At 38.7% G+C, this 18936-nt stretch overlaps 1 protein-coding gene across 3 annotated transcripts in view; it reads left to right on the forward strand.

Annotated features, from left to right (window-relative positions):
• Nucleotides 1-18936, forward strand: part of ARHGAP26 (Rho GTPase activating protein 26) — a 276121-nt gene that overhangs the window by 251174 nt on the left and 6011 nt on the right. Inside the window, exons 21-22 of one of the 3 annotated variants that reach the window (XM_026696419.2) lie at nt 5207-5317; nt 14399-14490. In XM_026696419.2, coding sequence (XP_026552204.2) covers nt 5207-5317; nt 14399-14490 — 203 coding nt within the window. The remainder of the gene's footprint in view (nt 1-5206; nt 5318-14398; nt 14491-18936) is intronic. The other 2 variants (XM_087924476.1, XM_087924475.1) reach the window with 2 other exon arrangements.

Raw genomic sequence — 18936 nt, forward strand, 5'->3', positions numbered from 1 at the left:
AAAGCCAGGAAGAAATCTGATATTAGTACTAACATTATCTGAGAAATCAACTCTTAATGACTAAATGGGGAAATAATCTTTTGTATGTATATATATCTACATACAATTACGATATTTGCATACTTATATTTAATGCAATTAATTGACATTCGTATCCCTTTTGCTTTCAGTGAATGAAAATACCTGTTTTGAGGCAACCCTGTTCATTTCCCTGCAGTTGCAACTACGTTTCATTCTCTGAATTTTGCTGACCATTGCTTCAGCACAGTGTTTCTTCAACTTAACGATGAACCACTGCGTACAAATTCAAAAAGTACAATTGCAACACCCTTTTTCTTGTGTTTTCATCTTTTAGAGCCTGGGGGATTTGTGTTTTTTTTTACTGATAAATGATAATGATAGTCATATTTCTTTACGTCTTATGCATGGTCTGTGCCCCAAATTTAAACCAAGATTATGGATTCATCTACAATTTGAGGCAAGGCTGAGGTGGCAACTGAACTCTGATAAGAATGGGAAGTCAGAGGCTAATGTGGCAAGCAGGTTTTGACTAGTTTATTCTTGGATGCCTCCCTCATGTGTATTGACAATCAGTGGGTGAGATTATGATTATGGAATATGGGAGAATGAGGCCAAGGCAATGAGCAGACAATGGCTGGTGGACATGGGGAAAGCTTCAGAGGACTATTTGTTGGCCGTCCATGGATCACCTATGGGAGATTCTATTTTGAGCAATTGTTGCTTTGCAAAACTGCTCTAAAAGAGACTAATGGGTAGCTTTCACTTTCACATTCATGAAGGAAAAGGAAGCATGTAGAGATGTATGTAGAGAGTATGTAGAGACATGGGCACCCACAGGAGCTTATGGCTTTTGTTAGAATGCTAAAACCATTCTTTCATTTTTGAAAACTTTGTCTTGCAAAATTCACTCAATCCTAGTTTTCATTGTTTATCTGCCCTGTACTATTTATTCCATTTGCTTCCTATATTTCTCTGAAGTAGAGGTTATAGTCTTTCTTACATAGACCTCCCTACTTAAAGCAAGTTTGGACATAAACTATGATTTATATTAAAAACTGTTCTAATGTGGTCAAGAATGTTCTTCTGGTGCCAAATTATGAGCTGCTTTTTTTTTTATGATGAGGATACTTTCCCACAAGAAAACTGGAAAGAGGCCATCAGCTCCTTTCACACTGTCCATTTCCTTGAATTCCACAGGAAGACACAGAAATCTAATATAAAACATAGGCATCATGTTGTCTTCTGGTTCCTATAAAGTGCATTTTAAAAGATATCCATATTTTTTTATCTAGAGAAAAGAAGGCAGTTATGTTGTGAGCATTTCTATTATTCAGAAAGCGATAAGTTATTTCATCTAAAATTGCTTGGTATCTGGCCCCAATGGTTATATTATAACAAAAATAGTTTCCAGTGTTCAGTTATCATTTTCAATTTTTTTTCTTCCAGTCAGTAGCAGATAACATGAAACTGTGGCTTCACCAAACATACTCCAAAGCTTGTATTTGCTTCAAAAGTAGGATGTGTAATGAAATTATTGAAAGTTATCATTTGCAAATCTAATGAATCAGTTACTTTTATTTTGGAAAGAGTCATTTCATTCACTTGACTTAATGACATTGGTTTGAACTTGACTGCACTGGATTGGACTAAACTGGACTGGTACCAATAAAGGAGCATATTTGAAGCTCGGGGTTGAAATGAGGGGTCCTTAATAACATCATCAGTGCTAGTAGACTGGATTGAACTGTACTACACTGCACTGCATTACATTGGTTCAGAGATAGTACAATTCCATCAGAAATAAAATTATCTGGATCAGTAGAGCCACTAAATTTAAAATATATTAGTAAATGAAGTAGAGGACTGTTGAGGGTAAGGAGGAGTGAAAATTTTCAAAAGAAATGACATCAAACCCCATGAAGCATAGTCTAGCTTTCAGCTCAGGACTATCTAAAGTGGCTCTCACACAACTGCTAACTTTGTGCAGAAACCATTTTATAGAATTGAGATTGCAATGAGTGATATGATGTAAGAGCAAATAACTGGGCAGGGCCTAATTTCCTTTGTACTTATGAGTTATTTCTCATGATACAGAGACAGTTGGTACCATATAGTAAGAAGCAATCCATACGGTGTCAAATTAGAAAGCATCTTATAATTATTCTCTGAGATTTTTTCATGGAGTCCACTAGAAAGAATCATGGGTGTGTCTGGAAATGCATTGTGTATACAATGATAATAAAGGTGTGCAAAATCCAAGGTGCTAAACAGGAGTAAAGAGTTTGATGGTATGAAGAGTATTTTTCTGAAACTGTTGATTTGCCTGAGATAAGAATTTAGTGGGTTAAATATTATTCAGAAGTGAATAGCTCAGCTTTGGGCACATATTTACATATTGCTTTCATAGCGAAATGTTTGAATGCAGGCCAAACCAAGAACAGCGATAAGAGGCTCAACTGCAGTTTCTGGCCTCTGTTAACATGGAATGTGCAACATTTGTAAATTTCTGTTTGAGTCATTTTTACTTTTAAATAAACTTCTGCCAAATCACTCCTATATATGCACCTTAAATCATTGAATGAATTATCTTTTGCTGAACTGACATCCCATAGCTCGCCAAATAGCTAACTCAGCATACGTAGAATTAATTATTACAATGTTAGCTCTGATTTGGTGATCCTTCTGGTATTTGAAAAATGTGTTCTCCCTTTGGAAAGGGAACCAAATTCTTCTGACTTTAGCATATGCCACAGCCGCAATCTTGAAAAAGGAGCTCAAAAAACTGCAGAGAAACTGATAGTGACATTCTAAATTCTCAGATTTAACGAGTCTGTTTCTAAGATATCTAAGCCTGAACAAAAGGTGGAAAGTCCCAGTTGATTTTCAACAGTCTCAATGTATTTCCTAGGTTAGTTAATAGATTTTTTGTTGTGGGTATAACCAAAGGAAGTGAAGTGTTCCTTCTCTTGCAATGTTTTAATCAGTCTATCAGCAGTTCCTATAAACAGATTCCCCATTGTGTGATAAAATCAAGAACTTAAATAAAAACATGCAAAGAAACAACAACAGTAATAGCATGATATGTTGGCATTTTTCTACTAGATGAGGTAACAGACAGTAAAGCAAGCACATCTTTAAATAATGGCAAACATTTTAATGTGCACCATTAAAAACCACGAAAACAGGAATGAATGGGTTTTCCATGTTTCAAATTCCTATATCCACCACATATTGTGCCAGGGGATAGACGACTGTAGCCGTACAGCTCAGCTGTTGCACAATGTGGTAGCCTGAAGCAGAAAGTCAGTTCTTAGTTTAATTTCTTACTACTGTATTTTCTCTCCACCCCAAGAGAGAGCAGCTTGCAGGATTTCTTTCTTTCTTTCTTTCTTTCTTTCTTTCTTTCTTTCTTTCTTTCTTTCTTTCTTTCTTTCTTTCTTTCTTTCTTTCTTTCTTTCTTTCTTTCTTTCTTCTTTTTCTCTCTCTCTCTCTCTCTTTCTCTTTCTCTCTCTCTCTTTCTCTCTCTCTCTCTCTTTCTCTCTCCCTCTTTCTTTCTTTCTTTCCTCAGGTGTTAAAATGCTTTGGCTTTGACAAGGTTATTGTGCTCCTTGGGATGGGAGAAGGCTTAGCTACATATTTCACAAGCAGAAGTCCCCAAGTTAATTTTCTTTCCCACCTCTCCGTAGGGCTGCAAATTGGCTGGACGCTTGGATAATCATCCCCATTAGGGCAGATAATATGAAGCTGAAAGGCTGTGTTTAACACACATGTCCTGTTTCTCTTTGAGAATTTTTGTAATTAATTTGAAATTTGACATGTGCAAGTCTTTCCAGGTTTTCAGCTACCACCACCACCCCCTTCCAGTAAAGCATACCCATGAGTAATTAATGCCAAAGGAGCTAAGAGAGTTTTGTAGTTTCACTCCAGTCCAAACAAGCCATGGGACTTGTTAGGGTTTCATTTAAGCCACTACTCATTGTGGTTGCTGATTACTGAAGGAAACAGCCCTAAATCCTAGGACTGAAGATTCTATTGCATGTGAAGGAACACATTTCCAAACTATTTTTTATGTTTAACTAGGAGGAAACTACTTGAACTTCTAAGCACTCATGTCTATAATATCTTATTTATGTCCTGAGCACATGAAACAATCCTGGTCTTCTCTTGGCACAGCTTGTCTCTGTATGCATTTCCCAGCAGCCAATATTTTTTAAGGACCTGAAAAAAAAATACAGTATGATCAGTATGCTTTCCATTAGTTAAATCAGTGTGGTTTATAAATATGTACCGCAGTTTACATCTGTGGATCTGTCTGCATAGGGAAAAAATGCTCTGTGGTGTTTTTAGCTTTTATCTCAGTTATTTCTCAATCTAGCAAATGTATACTGGGGGGAGAAGGGGGATGTCTTTAATTTGTATTCTGGTGGTGGTCAAATTTGATTGAGAGCGAGCTTTCTGCTCTTGCCTTATTCCATTTAGAGTCACCTGCCAACGTATTTGTTTATTAAAAATAAGTCCCTCTAGGTTTCTAGTATGCAAGGCTCATTTACCCATAAACGTAAACAGGAAATCATTTTCACATGCTATGAATTGTGACCCAGACAATAGTCCCCCTTTTTCCCCTGAACTTACTACCACAGCAGGTTGTTGCAAAGATTGATAACTGTATAAAAATACGACCAGAATTTTCTGGTAATCAGTGTGGGATACTTGAAATAAAAGAGGGGGTAGGAGGAGCTGAGGAGAAAGCATGAGTTATAGGGTAAAATGAGATTGGCCCTTGGGAACTACTTGCCAAAGGCAGCAGGAAAGCATCTTCTTAGAACAGAGGTGGGCAACTATGGCCCCTTTATGACCTGTGAACTTCAACTGTCAGAATTCTGGGAATTGAAGTCCACAGGTCATAAAAGGACCCTAGTTGCCCATTCCTGTCTTAGAGTATAACAGGAGAAGGGAATGCTAGGAAGGCTTCTTTGGGAGAAAGTCTAAGGTGAGACAAAGAGACTCCGATGGAACAAGACATCGGCCTTTAAATAATCTCGCATTTTTTTCCATTTGGGGATTTTCTCTAGTTCCACAGATTTTGGGGGGCCCTTATTATTGCTGGGTCATGCCTTCAAAGAGGGATATTTGTTGGTGCTGTGCTTTTCTGTGTCTTGATAAGTTGTTTGGTTCTGTCTTGCAGCCCTCAGAATCCAAGTCCAACGTCACCCCTTTCACCGTCCTGGCCCATGTTCTCCGCACCATCCAGCCCTTTGCCCACCTCCTCCACGTCCAGCGATTCATCCCCCATCAGGTCTGTGGCACATTTGTGGTTTTGCTTTGTTTGATTCCTTTGCTGCTGCTACTGCTGGGCTGCTGCTTTGACATTTTAAGTTGATCTGCTTTTTACCACTGCCTCCCCCAAAGCTCTGCATTAGGGCTAACCGTTTTTTTTTTTTGGCTTGCAGTCTTCACAGCTTCAAAGGAGGGAAATTTTAATATTCCATGACACCCTTTCTTCTTCAGGGGTGTAATGACTTGAGTAATGTTGGTATGCCTCCTTAAATGTTCCAGTTATTCCAGATGCAGTATTGCTGTGGAAGAGAAGTACAGTAGCTGAGTTTCTGTTTTACTTTCATCAGATTTTTGAATTTTGATATTTGTTCTTCAACAGGTAAGTTTTGCATTACACTTCCTAGAAAGGAAGTATAACAAATAAAAGTGAAGGCATTTTTTAAAAAGTCTGGCCCTAAGCTGCCAATCTGGTTTTCCTCTCTTCTCTTTTGGTACACGGGTGAAAACAGCTTCAGGAATTTATCAATGGAAACTACCTGTGTCGTACCAGGCTTGAAAATGTTTGTACCCATATAACATGGGAAATTATAACATGATGCATTGTTCATAGGAGAAAAGCAAGTCAACCTTTTACATTCAAGCAGGTTCGGTTAAATAGAACACAATTATTTGAGAAAGCCAAGCAAGTTCATTGTGTTTTTTGATATGTTCAGTTGTTATTTCATTCTGCACAGAATTGGTTGAGAATTTTAATTATCTATCTTTCCAAAGGAATTGGTTCACTTATGTCAGAAATAGCATTCCCTGCCTTAGTTATGAAATTCCACTGGCTGCCCCTTTTGTACCCTCATAATCATAGTTCTGGATTGTTTATGTATTTATTTTTATTTGATTTGTCAATCACTTACAAGATAGTAGGTATAAGTATAAACATGAGTAAGAATACAGGAAATAGGTACGAATAAATGGGGACAATAGGACAGGGATGGTAGGCACGATGGTGCACTTATGAAAACTTATGCAAAATATACAAAAATACACTACTCTTTTCCCACAGTCAACTGTTCAAAATAGTTGATAAGAGAAAATAGTCCTTAGCTGGGTCCATAGGACTATTTGTGAAAGCTTGAGAAAAAGTAACAAGTAATACATCAGTAACTACAAAAACAAAATGAGTTGACATATACAATACTGTGATGATGAAGTATTTGCCTAATTAAGAGGTCTGTATCATCCCTACAAATGCTTATTCTGTTGGAAACATTTGTATCAATTTCAAAGCAACCACTTTTTGTGATAGAAACACACAGTATTGAGGTATAATTTTGAAGTTTGGCAACTCATTCTGGCAAATCCAGTATCTTCTTATGACTACTGGTAGACCCAGGACAGGGATGGTGCAACTATTTTCATCCTCCATTGCTTCTCAGATACTTTTGGTATCATTGTTCATGATTCCTTCTGGACTGCCTATAGCAGGGGTGTCAAATTTGATTTCCTTCAGGGCCACATCAGGGTTGTGTTGGACCTTGATAGGCTGGGGTGGGTGAGGCCACGGTGGGCGGTGGCCAGCTCAACATCACTTGTGTCGGGGGCACCTGTGGCAACCCGAGTGCTCGGCCAACAAAAACGAGCTCCCAAACTCCATTTTTGGCTGCAATGGCCTCCTATAACCCTCTGCCAGTGAAAACGGAACTTGGGAGGGCTGCCTGTGGCCTCGCTGTTTCCAGGGCAGTCCTGTGGGCCAGATCTAAGCACCCCATGGGCTGGATCCACCTTTCAGGCCTTGAGTTTGACACCCCCGGCCTATAGGGACTAGAAGAGAGGGCACATAGTGTTGCAATGGTTCTCCTTCTTTTTCCATAATTGATCCCAGGCAGTGTTGGAGAGAGAAACAGAGACAGAGACAGACAGAGAGAGTAAAGCAGATAGTAGTACCACCGAGATGGACCTTTGCATAGATTTCGCAATTGCTCATACTTTGTAAGACAACTAGATCAGCACAAAAACAACAGAATATGATTGCCTACATTAAAGCTTGTTCCAAAGAAACAGCTAGTACAAGTGTTAAAAGATGCCAATACCATAATAACAAATATAAGCACCTGCTCACACTGCAAGAAACAAACCAACTAATGTACAGCATAGCTGCAATTATAACAGAATACCTGGAATGCAAAATCAACAAACGGGGGGATAATCCAGAGTATGTACCGCCAAAATGAAGACCAAGCTGGAAAATTAAGATTCGGCATGCTAAGGTCAGATGCAAGTAAGTTAGAACAGATGAAAGAAAAGAAGCTGAAGAACAACAAAACAAAACAAAACAACAAAATCTGATCAAGAAATATCACCTAGAAACAAAGAAGCTTAAGGAAGTATTGGAAATAATAAAGCAGCACATAACAGCCGTAGGCAAGAAGATCAGCAGATTCAAAGTTTGACTTGCACTAAGCAGAATCTCTAGTTTCTGTCGAATCAGAAACATTTTTGGTTAATCCTTCAATAGAGAGACTGCAATGAACCAGTCAACCCCTAACAAAGAAACAACAGTGCAGTTCTGGCCTCAACTAGCGGATAACCTTCCAAAAATACAAGAATGCGGGTTGATTAAAGGATAGGGATACAAATAAAAAAAGAAGCTGAAATGTAAGAACTCATAATAACAATAGAAATGGTGGAGAAAAGGGAAGGAAGATCACTGCAGTGGTTAAGTTGGTAACACTAAGTTAAGTGAATCTGGTTTCCCTGTTGACTTGGTTTAGTCTCAAAAGGGGATCACATGACCTTGGGACATAGCAGCGTTCATAAATGTGAACCCGTTGCCAAGCATCTTAATTTTGATCACATGACTATGGGAATGCTTCAATGGTCATAGGTGTGAAAAACGGACATAAGTCACTTTTTTCAGTGACTTCAATGACTGTTGGAACTTCAAATGGTTACTAAATGAAGTGTTGTAAGTCAAGGACTACCTGCGCAGGCCAATTACCTCCTTACCGACAACTTCAACTTCAAATAACAATGCAATTTGGTAGAATTTTGCATTGCCTATTGCAAGTCCCAGGAGAAATCACATTTATTCTTCCAGCAAAAAGTAAAAGAGAGAGAGAGAGAGAAAATTTAAATTCCATCATAAAGCACAATAAGCCACTAATACAAAGTCAAACTAAACTGAAGATTAAGACTGTAGTCATACATACCTGGATGTAAGCTTGTTATTCAGGATTCATTACTTCTGACTCCATTTTAAACTTAAAAGCAGATTGAGTTTTAACCAGGCAACTAAATATATAGGATTTAGCTTTGAATTAAAAATGCAAATCGCTCCTACTGTAAAAGAGCCAAGGTTACAGTACTAGCATGAAATGGAACTCCCTTAAAAAATTGGGGGGGAGGAGAAGTCAGTATCTTCTATTTGATTATTCCTTCATCTGTTGACTTCCTGTATCAGGGGCTGCAACAAACGTAGAAAGCCCTTCACAGCCATCTTGGGAAAAGAGCACCTCGGAGCGATGCTTCTTTACCTTCTTCATCCGTCATTCCACATTTTTTGAGCCTGTGCAAAGTGCAGTTTGTGACTGTGCAATCAAAGTTATTTTAATGTTCTCTGGATGAAGGCTGAGTATACAGTGCAATCTGTAAGACTTGGCAGTGATTGTAAGAAGTGAAACACCCTTTTTTTTAAAAAAAAAAAAGCTTTGTTTTTAATTTTTTCTTTGGATTATTGTATGATGAAGAAGACGAGCATTAAGCATCGAGGTTAACATAATCTGTGGGTTCCGATCTGAATTTCTCTACAATCTGATTATAAATCCCATCTCTCTGGGAGGCTGATTGATTATGCTGGAGGGAGGATAAATTGATTATTTCATGAACATTGCACAGAGAGGGCAATGCATATTATAGTGACTCGGTTTATAAACAAAATAAACCATTTATCAACATCAAGCCTCTTAGGCTTTTATTCTGATGTAAGAACGGGGAGGTGGGAAGAAGCACATTTGCAGCTCTTGTCCAAACTGTACAAGGTCACATGGCCGAAACTCGACTGAGTGCTTTCTTGGCCAAATGCCATGCTTAAAGGCAAAAATTAAAACAAAGGCTTCATTTGAAAGATCTGGGGCTCCTTTCCATCCTTTCCTGCTTTGAAGGGCAGCACAGCATAAAAGAAGGGCACTGAAGTTGCAGAGCACTGAGATGCTGCAAAAGGAAAGAAGTCCAAAAATTGGACCATGAATTGAAGGCTATTTTGGCAATGCCTCTATTTCAACTTGTTTTAATTATCAGAGAATGCTCTCTGCTTGCCTGCGTTTTCCTGGGTTCCTTCCCATCTTCTAAAAAGTTACACATTTTCCTCGAGGGGGAGGAAGCCTGGCTGTTTTCTGCCCACCCTCACTGCTTTCTTGACTTTGGACCTGCTCAGTTGAGGGTTGAACAAGCTTCCTGAGTAAATTGATCTGGCTGTCTTTGCGGCTTTCTCTTCTCTACGCAAAGCTAAGCAAAAGCAAACCAGTCAAACTACCTATTGTTGCGACTCAGGTAAAATTTAGAATTGTAAATCCAAGTGTTGGGGATAGAGGGAAAATGGCAAGGCATTTGATGCTTGAAGGGTTCGTACGTCTCAAAAATATCCCTCTTTTTTTTTCTTGTTTGAAAAGAAAAGGTAATTTGCGTTGGATATATTTGCCGATTGTGTCCATCGCTTTTCATTTTGAGCTCAGGTGTTACATTTTATTTTATTTGCTGCCCTTTTTTGAACAGTGACTGTTTCTTTGCCAATGCATCTTTCCACAACAAAGAAATGGTCCCTTTTGAAATTCTGTCCCTGACTTTGATGCTCCAAAAATGCTCCAAGAAGAAGACAGAGAGAGAGCGGCCTGGTTCTAGTTGTGGAGCAGCTCTGAATACGGTTTCTTTTCTGCAATTTTTTTGGCTTGGAATCCCAGAGTGCCCACCTGCTCTAATTTCGCTTCAACTTTCCATTCTTGCATTCGGTCAATTTTTTTCCCCTTTGTTGGCAGGCTGTGCACAAGTGATTGTGTGCTTTAACACATCAGGTTTCTGTTAAGTCAATGGAAAATACAGCAGTTAAATGTAAGATTCTTTACATCTTAATGCATTTTTTTTTAAAAAATCACCTGACTTGCAGTACTATTAATTGCAGAAATAGCTTGGTTCACCCTAATCCTGATAATCTGCTTCAAAAAGCCAACATAGACTTGCATTAAACATGCTTTTGCATTTTGGCATGTTCTTTAAAGTGCACATAAATTTGGCCAGCAAAGACAGTGATCATTATCAGGGTTCTTGAAGACAAAGAATGGAAGTGAAACCCTTTCTTTCACTCCCCCAAGCTTGATGAACATTTCTTCTCTGAGGCCTGTATTCTCAAAGGGGTGTGTGTGTGTGTGTGTGTGTATCACCAGTTATAGTACCTTCAGAGAGGAGTTTCATGGCACTGGGAAAAGAAACAAGTTTAGAATATTGTCATTAAGACTTCATTAAGAGCAGGAGGAATTAATCCCTCACATTCACTTATTCCATTGATGCTGCTTGCATGCACAAATGCATTTCATATGAAAATATACGTCTCAGGCTGTATCTAGCAAAACTGTGATCCAAGAACCACTGCTAAATATCGCCTCAAACAAGACACTCTTATAATACGATTCACGTTCCTCTGCGTGAGTGGAAAGATAGCGTACTGCGCATGTGAATAATTTTTCCAGAAGATGTTTCCTTTTATTGAACCCTGCCATCATCCTTGCCTTCCTTTGTTTAAAGTTCTTGATAGAACAATTGTAGTTCAATTTACTAAAGTTAAGAGGCCGCCATTGTTGGACGATTTAACAAACATCTGTTGCAGATCTTCTCATTTGGTTCAGGATAAAGCTGGCCTGGTATTTTCTGATATTAATTATACTGCTGTCCAGGTCATCTGGTTTTGTCTTTATACACATTTCTCAGCAGGGGATTTTCAAAGACTGTAAAGGAGCTCAAATTTAAATAACATATTTTCCATTAGCAAAAAAAAAAAAAGCAGTCTCCATGCCACAATCACTAATGCATATGGCTTTTCTACAAGAGGAGAGGGAGGGTAAGTAAGCAAAGAACCAAAACTAATTAAAGAAGTTCCTAGAGAAAAATAGACAGTCCATGGAAACTAGGAGTAACAGCCCATTCTTCTTTTTTAGCCTCTATGCCCTGGGATCAGTTAAAATAGTTTGCCTGATCTGCCAACTCATCTCCTTTTGTAATCCATAGATTACAAAATCCATGTGACTCCAGTCCAGCATTCTTCTCATTACAAGAATCTATGCTAAAACATTTTGATAGAGGTCTCCTGCCTTAAATACTGAGTTCATCTTCCTTGGCATAACTGAGAAATCAAGTTTTCATAGGGCTCTTTGATTCTCCAAGAATAATACATTAAGGCAAAAAGCAGAGGCAATTTTATTTTTCCACACTTCCCTTTATGCGACTTTCCCATTGGCAAAATAGGTATTAATCCACAAACTTATGGATTAGGCATTCAGCTTTGAGCAGGAGACTGCTGGAATTTTCACTGTCTGAAGAAAAATAATGCCTGACATCAGTTTTTGCACCTGATATTTCCGGTTGTTGGAGATGTAACAAAACAAATACTGAATGTTCCCTTGTCCATACCTCCAACATAAGGAGCTCACCAAGCTAATTTTGTTTTGTTTTTGTTTTTCTGTTTTTTTATCATGGATTTGTCAAGTGTTCCTTTCTAGTAATGCTTTCTTTTATTTATCAGTTCCAAACCTTAACTGTAGAGTTAGATTTATGGATGCATTACTCTATGGCACTGGAGTCCCAATTCCTAATGCTGATAATAGCTTAATGCAATAAATTGTTTGGGGCCCACCTAATGAAGGAGCATTCCTTTTCATATTGGGCTCCAAAAAACTCTAAAATCTTCCTTTGAGGGCCTTCCCAGATGTCCTCATCCAGGGGGTATTTATCTTTCCCAAGGAAAGATTTTTTTGGGGGGTGCCATTCCATCTTGGAAATACACTTCCCAGATATTATCTTAAGGCCTACCACATAGTATTTTTATATATGCAGTGAAGAGCTTTTTATCCATGCAGACCTGTTAAGAGTTACTTTAAGGTTTTAGATCTGTAGTGAGATTTTGTGATTTTATGCTTTATCTATTGCCTTACTGATTGCTTGTCTATGTGCTAACAGGTCAGTGGTCATTTTTAGCAACTGAATAGTATATAGAGTTTCTCTATCCTCTCCCCAACCCGGTCTTTAAGTCTTCCATTGATGCACCCATCACCACTGTAACTTGGGTCATTCCATTTGCTGCGTGTCTGGCCTCTACTTCTCTTTCTTTCCAGCTTTCCCAGCACCGGAGCCTTCTCCAGAGAGCTGGGTCTTTGCATAATGTGTCCAAAGTAAGATAATTTGGGACTGGTTATTTGTGTTTCAAGTAAGAATTCTGCATAGGTTTTTTTTTTTTCAATGATCCTTTTGTTCGTCCTCTTGCCTAACCATGATGTTAAGAATCTTCTCCAACAATTTCCAAGAATCTTCTCCAACAAAAAAAGCCAAGTGCAACCAGCCTGCCTTCCATTGAGGACCTGTATATTGCATGAGCCAGAAGGAGAGCTGAAAAAATATCTATAGACCCCTCACTTCCTCGGCATAAACGGTTCCAACTTCTCCCCTCGTGACAGCATTGCATGCCAAAACAATTAGATACAAAGATAGTTTCCCTCCTCCTCCTCCCATACCATCATTCTGTAAACACCTAATTCCCATAGCATTGTCTTGGGCCTAAAGATATTTACGTATGTAGTAGGCTGTATTGCTATTGTCCTTCTCAACTTCCTCATTTCTCTTTTTCTCATCTTTCCTACTATCTCCTCTTGTTTTTTGTCTGTACACTGAGAGTTTATGCACCAGAGACAAACTCCATATATGTCCAATCATACCTGGCCAGTAAAGGATTCTATTCTAACATCTGACTTCCAAAGCATCAATTCTCTTTCTATCCTATTTCATCAAAGTCCAGCTTTAGTTTTCATAGAATGCACAGGTAAAAATTGCTTACATTGCTTATGCTATTCTGGTCTTTGTAGGTAAGGACACATCAAGTCCCCTGAATATCTTTCCAAGGTTTTCACGACTACTCTGCCAAGATTACTAGTCTGTGGTCTATTTCTCAACTGGTTGTTTTTTTGTGTTTATTTTAAATGATGGCTGGTCCTAAAACACTGTAGCTACCTATCACTACACCATTATTATTGGTATTCCTGATTTTTATCCTACATGTGCTTTGTTTTCTACTGGGACTGCTGTATGTTGTTTTTATGCTGTTTTTATGTGTATTTTTAGATGATGTATTGAGAACTGTAATTGGACTTTATTAAATAAATAAATAATCAACCTATGGATCACCTTACTGGCTTCTATTTTATCACGTTATAACAGCTTCCTTTAAGGGATACAATTAAAAACCTACAGCAGATGAATAAGGAATCTAAAAGACTACCTTAGACCCAGTGATTAAGATAATGTAATTCAAGAAATAACCAGAAAACCTGTGTTTACCAGATCTTTGAGCATTGAGAAGCTGTTTGTACCAGACTTTAGCTGCATTAGTTTCAGTCAAGCCACTGACTAATATTTTTTTATCAGCAATTCCTACTTCAAAGAACAAATAATAATTGGTTTTGTAGAGTTTGTGTTCCCGGTATTCTGTCTCTGATTTGCCTTTCACATTTTTTTCTAATGTTCTCTGAGGCGCTATTGCTCATTCTGCTGGGCAACAGTATGAGTGCCTCAATCTCAAACACCGCAAATAAGTCTAAGCAGAATTTCCAAAATGGTGAAATATGGTTTGAAGAGGAAGTAGCTTGCCTCTATAAGTTTTAGCTTGTTATCTCAAATATTCTTCATTTTTCTCTACTCTGACTGGTGTTTCCCCTTCAGCTCTGCATTTTGCTAGTCGGCAGGTTTGACATCTATTTGAAATATTTGCCAGAAAAAACTTTTGTGTCTGCACACGTAAACATGTATCAGCTTACCTTTGTTCTGATTTTTAAAATTATTACTGTTTTCACAGTTCTCCATTCCGCAAAGCTAGAGCCTTGTATGCTTGCAAAGCAGAACATCCCTCAGAGCTGTCCTTCACTGCAGGGACCGTATTTGATAATGGTGAGTATCAGAGTAGAGTTGCTACCCTCAGTGGACTGAAAAACATGGAAAAGTGATTTTAAGTGATTCCCAAAGGTGCTTTTTCAAGAGGCAACTGGACTTTCTGGTTTTTCTTTGAAGATCTTTCGCTTCCCAAGAAGCTTCTTCAGCTCTGACTGGATGGTGGGAAATGGAAGGATTTATACTCCTTGCAGACAGCTGGTCATTTGCATTCTTTTAGCGAGTCATCTGTAAGGAGTATAAATCCTTCCATTCCCAACATCCAGTCAGAGCTGAAGAAGCTTCCTGGATGAGAAGCCAAACGTCTTCAAAGAAAACCAGAAAGTCCAGTTGACTCTTGAAAAAGCACCTTTGGGACAACTATGATCTGGTTGACTGAGAATCTCTGTAGGCAGTTGATTTTAAGAGATGGAAGACAAGTCCAATGTGCTAAAATCTTGTGCTTGGTGTCACGTAATGTAACTTAAGATTTGATCCTATCAGAACTGGTGATAAAGGAAAAAAAAAAGCAATTTCTTGCTTTCTGAGAAATACCACGAGCACTGACACTGCTATTTTCAGCCTGAACTTTTGTCGCCGAAAGCTGGTTAGGTTTCTTTTGTAAGGATAAATGCTGAGTTGAACTCACTAGAGAGAGGGCTTCTTGGGAATGAAAAGAGGCATTCAGTGTAGATAGATAGAGACCCAGCATCTCACTGCTGGGTCTGAACATTTGGAAACAACAGCCAAATGCATATTTTTGGAGGAGCTTTTCCAACACCATAAGATCATAATGCAAGTTATATTTAGTAATGTTCACAGAATCATAGATTTGTGAAGGCCATAAAATCCGACCCTCTGCTGAATGCTGGATCCGTAATGTAGGATAAAATGACAGCAGCCAAAACAATTAGCCTTCCAGCCTTAGCTTAAGCCATGCCAATGAAATAGAGCCCACCACCTCTTGAATCAAATGGTCTCACAATCAACAGCCTCAACCACGAGGGAATGCTTAAAAAGAAGTGGTGGACAACGTATGCCAGTGATGGCTAACCTTTTCATCGTCGCGTCCTGTGCGCGCCCCCACCCCCAGCACATGCGCATCAGATACCTGATACAATTGGTGGCAGGAGGTACGCACGCATGCGCAGTGGATCTGTTCCGGGTGACGGCTTGTGTGCTGGCAGAAATGGCTCTGCATGCCACTTCCAGCACAGGTGCCATAAGTTCGCCATCACGGACATTCTGGATGCACAACCCCTTTTTTAGTATAGTGTTATAATACGGCTGGGATTTTCTGCACAATTTCCCATTCTAGGTATACTTTTGTGGAAGGAAGGCGTACATGGGGCTGCACTGCTCATATTGTGATAGAGATAGGCATCCACAGAGGGAGCATGGAATGAAACCTATATCTCTTGCTTGCAGTGCAAGCATTTTTAGTCAAGAAAGTAAAATGAACCCTGTGAAAAGTTAGAAGCAGCAGCTGGTAGAGGTCAGAGCTATAGCCAGAAATTCATGAACACAGAGCTGAATTTGCAGTAATGTAAGATTCCTGGTTTTGCCTTTGGTCTGACCCCTTCCTTCAGTTCCCCCATCAGCCATAAATGCACAATTTCCAGAGGGATACACTAAGAACCAAAGAAAAGGAGGTGGGTTTGAGAGCGTGTGGCTCTCAGGTTTCTCCAACTCCATAGTTTTTTGGAAAACTATCCACATTTATGAAATAAGCTGGGTACAGATACACATAACACAACACACATAAAAACACACACAGAGGGGGAGAGAATGGCTTATGTTATATATTATGCGTTATCGGGGTGGGATTCAAATTTTTTAACAACCAGTTCTGTGGGCATGGCTTAATTGGTGGCCATGTGACTAGGTTGAAGTGGCTTGGTGGTCATGTTATTGGCTGGGCGTGGCCAACTCAATATCCCTTACATCGAGGCACACATCTCCTTGCCTGGCCTCTCATGACTGTGGGGATGCTGTAACAGTCGTAAGTGTAAAAAATGGTCATAAGTCACTTTTTTCAGTGCCATTGTAACATTGAATGGTCACTCCACACAAGCAAAGTACCAGCAAAGGAGGGGAAAAAAACTCCAGAGAAGTGCCAGAGACAGGAAATCTAATCCTGCCAAGAATGTAATAAGGGTTAACAGAGAGGCAGTTTCTGTAAGCAACACCAGAATGTCTCCTTCCTGCCTTCCTTACAGGATTAGGCCAGTAATTTCTTCTAACAACCGGTTCTCCGAACTGCTTAGAATGTTAACAACCAGTTCTAGCAAATAGGTGCAAACTGGTAGAATCCCACCGTTGTGTAGTATGTATTGTGTGTGTGTGTGTGTGTGTGTGTGTGTGTGTGTATATATATATATGGCATTCAGCTTTGTTCGGGTATTTTCCCACGTCATTATAGTTGTGCTTTTAAAGTTGTAACAACGTTTCGGTAGAATCTCATCTGCCATCATCAGGCTTCTGTATTGTGTTTGTCCAGACGAGATACCTGAACAAAGCTGAATACCATACATGTAAGTACCCGCGAAAACTTAAGAAAACATATATATATATATATGCCTGCCCCAAATTTAGGCTGCCCCAAATTTAAATCTGAAACCACTATAAAAGCCTGACTCACAGATTAACACTATACAGAAGACTGATGATGGCAGATGAGATTCTGCTGAAATGTTGCTACAACTTTAAAAGCACAACTACAATGACGTGGGAAAATACCCGAACAAAGCTGAATGCCATATATATATATATATATATATACATACACACACACACACACACACACACAGCCTGAGGATGGCAGATGAGATTCTGCCGAAATGTCACTACAACTTTAAAAGCATAACTATAATGACGTGGGAAAATACCCGAACAAAGCTGAATACCATACATATAGATACCCGCGAAAACTTAAGGAAATATATATATATATATATTTTCATATAAATATATATTCATATATTTATATTCATTCTTGGGTGGTCACATGATTTTCCTCTTATTAATACTTTAAAATGGTTTTATAAGATAGAAATACTGTTTCTTTGTTTCACTCTTACATAGTTCAACGTCTAAATCTCAGAAAGAAGTGCTCCTTTGTTTTGCTTGTTTAGCTATAAGAAGTACTTGGCTGCCTTTAAAAAGAATGGAAAATAACCTAGGTTCAGTGTTGAAATAAAATGTTTAATATTTACACAACTAAGTTCAGTTATCATTCTGAAAGAGTTCTTTTGAGCGTGTGATTTTCCCCCCCTTAATTTCTTTGCTTTTGTATATACATATGTCAGATAGAATGAAATAGGAACAATGTACAAATTAGGATAGAAAATCGGAAAAGAATGCAGATTTGAAGTAATCTTGTCAGAATCTATCTCATAATCAAAGATTTACTGAAATGAAATCATAATTTCCATTTGCTAGTCTCTTTTTGTATTAATATATATGTGGTAATCTTACCGTCCCCCCACACAATGTCTTTGTTAGACTTTTCTGCAAATTAATATATATCTGTATATCAGAGGGGGTATTCAGCAGGTTCTGATTAGTTCTGGAGAACCGGGAGGGGAAATTTTGAGTAGTTCAGAGAACCAGGAAATGCCACCTCTGACTGGCCCCACCCCCATCTATTCTCTGCCTCCCATTGTGTCCCAGCTGATTAGCTGGGTTTTCTTTTGTTGCCCTGCACAGGAGAACGGAACTGGAAAGCAGGTTAATGGGGTGGGGTGGGGAGGGAATGGGGATTTTGCATTATCCTTCCCCTGCCAAGCCTGCCAAGCCACGCCATGCCCACAGAACCAGTAGTAAAACAATTTGAATCCAACCACTGCTCTGTTTGTGTGTGTGTGTGTGTGTGTGTGTGTGTGTGTGTGTGTGTGTGTGTGTGTAGAGAAAAGTCTAACAAAGACATTGTGGAGTCAGTGGGATTACCATTAGAATAATCATAAATGTTAAGAGAATGTTTGCTGCATGGACTGCAATGAGATACCATTAACATATTAGAGTAATTGGTCCTGAATCTGATTCTCTCCTGGATCCAAAATGTGATTCAAGAAACAGAATTTTGTCCTCACTGGACATATTCTTTTTTGTTTCATTAAAAGAAAAAACCCTCCTCACCGTGCCTCCATTTTTCAACTGTTAAACTGATTGCAATGAAATCCTTGTGCTATTGCCACAATTACACATTGTGTATTTACAATGTATATTTATTATATATTTACCGTGTATATTTATTGTATATAATTTATACATTGTATAATTGTAAGGAGACAAAGAGACAATAGCATAATTGTATCTTCTCTCCTGATTAGCCTAGAGTTCAGAATTTCTTTAAGCCCAAGATCACAAGAGACATTATGACATAACCATACAGGACCTACTCTAAAAAAGAAATAGGCTAGTTGCTTATATAAAAAAGGCTGTGATCATTCTTGAAAGATACTTGGA

This window comes from Pseudonaja textilis, chromosome 2 (assembly GCF_049901715.1).
Source record: "Pseudonaja textilis isolate UNSWEBS1 chromosome 2, rPseTex1.2, whole genome shotgun sequence".
NCBI classification, from domain to species: Eukaryota; Metazoa; Chordata; class Lepidosauria; order Squamata; family Elapidae; genus Pseudonaja; species Pseudonaja textilis.